The sequence below is a fragment of the Phymastichus coffea genome, unplaced genomic scaffold (assembly GCF_024137745.1).
Source record: "Phymastichus coffea isolate CEN01 unplaced genomic scaffold, Cenicafe_Pcof_1.1 PCOF00018, whole genome shotgun sequence".
NCBI lineage: Eukaryota > Metazoa > Arthropoda > Insecta > Hymenoptera > Eulophidae > Phymastichus > Phymastichus coffea.
The window spans coordinates 5496720-5503914 of NW_026706829.1; the positions used below are offsets into that span (position 1 = coordinate 5496720).

Here is a 7195-nt window from a genome sequence, read left to right on the forward strand (position 1 = left end):
ATAGTATTGTAATTGGTTATAATCAATTAATTATTTTAGAGCATGACAAATTTGATAAATTAACAGAATACTTAGATTATGACACACTATTAATAAAATAGCTAAAAATATAAAAGAAAAAAACAAATAATTAAAACATACTGTACCACAAATTTTTACTGCTCTTTCGTAGTTTATTCTTTTTAATAACAGGTATTTTATCATAGCTAAAAAATATCTATTATCGACTCATTTAATAATGATTTCGAACAAATTTTTGTCGAAAAAATTATACAAACACTGCGAAAATAAACGGAAAAAGTAAGCGAAAAAATGGAAAGTAAAAAGAAGAATATATATCAAAGTCGCATGCAATTTTGAGCATGCGTTGTTGCATAAGTGGTCTAATTCGTGTGCCTATTTAATTTAAATGTCTTCTTGGATCAGTTCATATACTAAAAAAGAGAGAAAAAAATCGACCGTCGACATGTTTTAAGCGCTCTGGAGAAAAACGAGTGCTCGATAGAAACTGAATACGATAATGTTTTAAACAACTGAGTTTTTGTTATTACGAGTAGGAATTAGTACATAAAAATGTTCCTTCTGCCAATTAGGCTTGAAGCACCTGTAATTGGTTGAAAAATGTGCAGATCTATCAGTTGTATTCAAGAATTAGACTGAATGATTTGTGTGTTATGATGTCGCCATGATAATAGTTTTTCGTAAAAAACTTGAAATTCAACTCTTGCTGGAATGCATTAGACAGGTGCATCCAAAATCTAATCTGGCATTATTATCTCCGAAAAGTAGTGTAGTGGAGAGCGGTGAATTGTCACAAAGTACCACAAGAAGCTTGGTTATTCGGTCGAATGGTGGGAGAGTACGGAGTATGGAGTAGGGCTCATTCGCTCTGTCTTTCTATACGAGCATTGGAGCGAGAGTAACGGATTGGATTCAAAGTGCGCGCGCGGCGCAGTCGTAGTTGTGCTCGTGGCGCTTGTTGGCCGGAGGTGATCGACCTAGCAGAGGCGCATGGCGTTGGCAGTTCCCCACTACGTACCGCCGCCAATGCACGCCAGGCTTGCTTGCCCAGCCTCGACACGACCATTGGTCCTCGATTGCGCCCGACCAATCATCGGCACGTAGCACGCCCGAGGAAAGTATCCAATGTAAGTCCACAAATTAATATCAAACTCAAAGCCCGCCACTCTACTCGGCCACCAGCTAACTCGTGCACACACTGATCCAACCACCTGGCACCCACGCACAACACACTCTTCACTTTGCGATTTGACTACCTCTTTCAATTTACCTACTACTGCGTGTATGCTTCGTTCCACCGAAAACGCCACGACGCCTCTCGAACTCCACGCTACTTAGGCTTATGCACACGTCCGTTGATATGGACAAATTCTACATGGTATGCATACGCTCTCTCTTGGATCCCACCGTCATGCATTGTTGTGCGGTTTTGCGTGTCTCCGCGGCGCGTTGTTTTGTCTACAAACCGTAACATTGTGCCTTAAGCTGTACTTGTTCGCTTCTCTGTCGGGGCCTCCCGTTCTCTCTCAGGCACCCGCTTCGTGCTACGAACGAATATCCACATTCATTGGTAGCACGGATATCTATATTCGTTGATGCTACTTTAGTGCGTGACTGTGCGGTAGGGACACCTTTGCATCAACCGTTTTATTACATAACTATCCATCATACACGTCCAGTCTACTTTTTCAACTTATTTGACAGTGTTTCTGCGTGAAAACAATGTCTCCAATAGCTTACAAAGTACGTTTCAGCCTGTATGTTATCCCATATTGCCTATGGGCAAGAGGCTATAATTTACCTTTTTATCAGTCATCGAATGGAAACTTATCAAACTTGAGTGCTATTGTAAGTTCAAGTTTCCTTGTTCTATCATGAAATGCCATTATTTGTCTCCAAGATACCTAATTGGCTACTGATTCCAACTCAATTTCGAGTGAATGTCAACAACAAAACATAACAATGTTTTTGATTTCAACATTTCAGAGCATAAGCCAAAATGGACCAGCTTGGAGATGGCCAAGCAGTTATGGTTGGAGGAGCTGGTGGGACACTTCAGGTTGTTCAAATGGGTCAAGGTGGTCAAGCAATGATGCTTCCACAGACCATTCAAGTAGCAGCCCCCAACGGAGGAATTCAAGTCGTTCCTGTCTCAAGTTTGGCTGGAGCTGGTCAGCAAATAGTCATTCAACAACCACAAACACCTCAAATCATTCAAACACCCGATGGACAGACATATATTTATCAGCCAGTGCAACTTGAAGGACAAGTTCAACAACAAACTCAACCTACAGGTAATTATATATTGATATTTGTATAGGATAATTATAACAATGATGTTACATATTTTTTTATTTTTCAGTCATAAATCTAAATGGTAATCTTATGCAAATTGCAAGTCCAACGACACAAACTGCGACTACAGCGTCGAGTCCAGTTCAACAGATAACTGCACCAGCAGCCGCAGCAACACAGGCAGGAAACATTGTCATGGTAATTACAACAAAGTCTCTTTCACTTGCACAGTTTGCGTATAGCCATTATGCAGACTTGTAGTGATAATAGAGCAACAATGCTTGCAATTTATTGTAATGAGTCAGTGTACAATTAACAATACTCTACAATGCACAATGATCTATATACTTTAGTTGTGATATTTGTTGCTATATAGTAACTTTGGAAAATGGACATAATTTGAATAATTTGTGTGGTAGATGGTTCCTGGTAATAGTGGACAACCAGCATTCCAGCGAGTTGCTCTACCTAATGCAGAGTTTCTTGAAGAAGAGCCACTCTATGTAAACGCCAAGCAATACAGACGTATTTTAAAAAGACGACAAGCAAGAGCGAAACTGGAGGCTGAAGGAAAAATTCCGAAAGAAAGACCTGTAAGTTCTTATTATAACCTAGAGAGAAATATTAGAATATTATTATTCTGAGACTGACGAAGCTGATTTTCCGTGGGAAATTTTTCAGAAATATCTCCACGAATCACGTCATCGACATGCCATGAATAGAATTCGAGGGGAAGGAGGACGTTTTCATTCTGGTCAAGTAAAAAAGAGATCGTAAGTTACTTCTTTTTGCTCTCTTAATTAGGTAATATTGTAATTCGACGACGTATGCATAATACGTAGTGTTCGCAGGAGTAAAGCAAATAATGGAGTTATGGCTCAGCATATAGCTGCTGCAACTGGTAACAATACTATCCGAACTATCACGATACCTGCATCGAGTACGGGATTGCAACACAATGCTGATAATATGACATCTACAATAATCATTGAAGTGAGTTATTGAACTACTTTGAGTAATGTCTTACTTTGGAGCATAATTATAAAACTTTTTTTTATGTACAGAATGGGAGTGCAGGTGAATTACCAGATATCATCAGTGATGGGACTTTAGTTGATATTAAGTAATACTAAGTGAAATTAAAGTACTAAGATTTTTCACAATAAGTTTGTATGCAAGGCTTCTGAATATTTACCAAGGAGTCTGTGATCAATTTGAAAGTTTGAGAGAGATTAGTTTTATTACCACAAAAAACAAAATGTTAGTTATATCGAGAATGTAAATATTCATTCAAAAGCGCAAGGCGCTTTTCTCTTGCTGACATTGATGGTATCAATTCTAGTTAGAAACGTTAAAAAAAACTAGCTATAAAATAACTTTTGCGAACTTTATTACAGGCCAGAATAGTTCAATAGAAGTCATTAAAGAATAGTTTTGTTCTATAAATTTGATGCCAGATTATAGCAAATTATATATGTTTTTTATACATTTCCAAATTCACTAAGCAATATATTATATCGAAAAGTAACTTATTAATTGTTTTTGCATCGTAAATAAGTTTTAGTTTGGATTTTGTAGTTAATTTGTGTATTTTTTTATAGAACAAAAAATCGACCGTATCACAGATGAATGAATGAGTGACTAATGTATAGTTTTTTTAATGTTTGGCGCATAGCTACTTTATATGTAAAAATTTCAGTTCTTAGGTCAAAATCAAATAATGAAGAATGTAAGTACAATTATTACAAGCCAATGTTAGGCAAATTAAAACTTCTATTAACATTGCCATGTAGAAAAGAATAGGTTTCGAATCTGTTTTTGTATTTATCTAATAATACATCCGTTCTAGTGCTCAAAGAGTCAGATTAAATAGAAGATGTGTCATAACAATAAGATTTTTACTGTAGTTTGTCTAATGAAAATAGCTTATTGATTTCTTTTATAATTTACGTTATTCAATAAATTGTGACTCTTTGCCACTTATGTAAATAAACGAGCGTGTATGATTTTACGAATGATTGATTTTGAGAACGAGAATGAGCAAATATAATTATATAAAATCTTAGAGAATCGAAGTGTTGAAGCTAACAAATCTTGGTTAAAAAAATTTTATAAAACAATTTACATGATATGAATTATTAGTTAGTCAAGTAATTACTGTACATTTACAACACAAATCTAAAAAGTCATTATATTGTAATCGATTTTTAATCCCTATTAAAGAATTTACAATATTATGTGTCTTTTCGACGCAATCATTAAGATGAACGAGCAGTTATTTTGAACTATCAGGATTTTTTATGTTCCTCGGGTGGTTCTATGGGGATCGCTGGTCCGTGAAATTGTTTTTTTTCATGATTCGGTGACCTGCGCGACCAATAATCTCTTGGTACTCGCTGTCTCCGGTTCTTAAATTCAAACACAGTACAAATTTCATAACAATTTCAAAAAGTGATACGTTCTTAGCGATTTAAATTCAATTTTAATGTATACCTTACACGGAGAATTTCACGTTCTTTCTCATTGACACCTAGATTATTCGATGGACCATTGTACTTGCGTGATACCAAGTTACCAGTACAAAATTGACGTGGATCTCGATAAGATTTTTTCTGTATTGTCTCCGGTATCAAACTGTCATTTGACAAAATAATCTGTTGAGAACGGGGCTTTTTCTGGCCGAGCGAACCATGATCACCTGCACATGTATTGTTACACAACACGCTAACCAAGACTTTGTGTAGCGTTGTTATAAAGATAACACTTATGTTTACTTATATAAGGAAAAAAGAAATAAATAAGGTCGTATGTATAATCGACAGACTGAAAGCCGCATGGAGGTGCGTGTAGTAAAGCTTTATATAAATATATATTGTAAACAAGTGACCCTTCCAAGTACATATACATAACCACCAAGTTACCTCACACAATACTTTTGTACGTGCCGATAACCAAGTGTACTTTTTCCGACTCTTTAGCAAAGAAAAGCAATCAAAACGTTGTAGTTAGTAGCACGTTGTGCTTGGAAGGGGCTTTTTAATTATTTTTTGTCTTTAGTTGAGCAGCACCGAGTAATAGTGTAGTTTTCTTGCCTAAGTTTTTCGCGAAATACTCGAGTTGGTAAGTGCTCTTTAGCAATTTCTCTTTATCCAGCTCGATAAGTGTTTCGTTTAGCGGTTCCATACGAGATAGAAACTTCAAGTGCGGCCGCTCGCTTTGCAACTGTGTACGATGTATGTAAACGCAAATGAAGAACAATAAAATTATTTTGTTTATATAATTTGGTTTGTTATAACATTACCTTTTGTAAATTTTTCGTGGCTGTCTCTGTACGGAGATGGACAGGTAGACTGTTATTTTTCTGTTCAGTGTTTAGATACTCTTTGTATGCTTCGATGATTGGATTTGGATTTATATACTCTGGGTAGAAAGGTTTGGCCTTGAAAAGATTGCAAATTTTTTTTGGACCAAATTCTTTTTTCTGTTCTGTTGCAAAATCGCGGGTCTCATCTTCTATTTCAAATAACATCTTAAATTGGAGTTTAACTATTTACGTTGGATTAATATTGTGAAGGTTAACGTTAAAGTTGACAGTCTAGATATTTCAATATTATTTTTTTTTAAAACACTGACACTTAGAAAATTTGTTGATCTAATAATGTTTGATCTATAATACATTTATTTGAATTATTGTCATATAGAGAATAACTAGAAATATACCTGAACAAAATTTACAATTTATGTAAATTGCTATTTAGATGCAATGGAGATACACAACGATTTGCTTCAAGTTTTGTTAGAATCATTCTCTTGCGTTTGGCAATGATGACCTTTTGAAGATTTCGAAGAATAATTTTGCCACCCGAACGTCCGTGAACGTCTTGGTAGGTAGATAATTGGCAGTGTAGAGTTTGCGGACTTACGTAGCCAAAAACTAAAAGAAAATTTCCAAAGAAATGCTTGACATATCCTTTTATTCATAAAATCTATTGAATCTTTACTTCTTGTCGTTGAATATGGAACTCTCGACACTTCTTCCATATGAGGATTATTGTACAAATTTTTTATGTAATTTACCAGCTCGCTTCCAAGATCTTTTTCCTCTTTCTCTCGTGCGTATCTCTCGAGTATTTCTTTATCAAATTCAATTTGATAGGCAGTTTTATATCGATCCAAAATCAATTTTCTAGCAAGATCTTCAGATTTGTCAGTCAACAGTTTTGATTTATCGGCGAGTGTGATTTCGTAATCTTCTACTGGACGTATTCTAAATTTACAAAATCAATTGTAAAAGATACAATTTGTAACAAACTAATATTCAATTATAATCAGTTTGATCAATTCTTGGATGAACGTTCTTATATAAAGCCGTTCGTGTACCTAAGTAACATCGTATTGTAATTTAATACATTGCGGTCGTTCTAATTTCATATCGACATAATAAGTCTAATAGGTAATGTATAGTCTAACTAATACCGCACATTTGTCTACGAAAAAAATGTTAACAACAAGCTTATTTCTTATACCTATTGAGTATGTAGTCTCAAATAATTTCAAGCTTTATTATGTTGTTAAAGATCATTAAAATTTTATGTTAAAATAGGACGATGTCCAATATATCCGAAACTTACGGTTCCAACTTATTAATTTTCTTCGCCGTAAATTCATGTTGATATTCCGTGGGAAAAGGTGTGCAAAGATTTCGCATTTTTCTTCCGATCGCAAAGGAAACTTATAATTTGAACAGTGCTTTCGGCTAAATAGCCAATGCGACTGCGGGCTTTTGAAAACTAGCGCTGCACTTGCAGTGCCGATGACCTAACCTTAAAACCCAAACAAATATGTATATAAATTTATATATATATAGTTATAATAGTAT

At 35.2% G+C, this 7195-nt stretch overlaps 1 protein-coding gene and 1 pseudogene across 5 annotated transcripts; one reads left to right on the forward strand and one right to left on the reverse strand.

Moving 5' to 3' along the window:
• The first annotated feature begins 1009 nt into the window (after positions 1-1009).
• Positions 1010-4947, forward strand: LOC131675305 (nuclear transcription factor Y subunit alpha). Of its 5 annotated transcripts, none has more exons than XM_058954232.1 (7): positions 1010-1148; positions 2008-2315; positions 2384-2514; positions 2736-2909; positions 2998-3089; positions 3159-3309; positions 3381-4947. In XM_058954232.1, exons 2-7 carry the CDS (start codon positions 2021-2023, stop codon positions 3441-3443), a joined length of 906 nt encoding a protein of 301 aa, XP_058810215.1. In that variant the 5' UTR covers positions 1010-1148; positions 2008-2020; the 3' UTR covers positions 3444-4947. The 5 variants fall into 5 exon arrangements, with proteins under 5 accessions (XP_058810215.1, XP_058810218.1, XP_058810220.1 ...); XM_058954235.1 differs by having other exon boundaries at positions 3168-3309; XM_058954237.1 differs by having other exon boundaries at positions 2384-2496.
• On the reverse strand, positions 4533-6633 carry LOC131675300 (uncharacterized; annotated as a pseudogene).
• Positions 6634-7195: the final 562 nt, after the last annotated feature.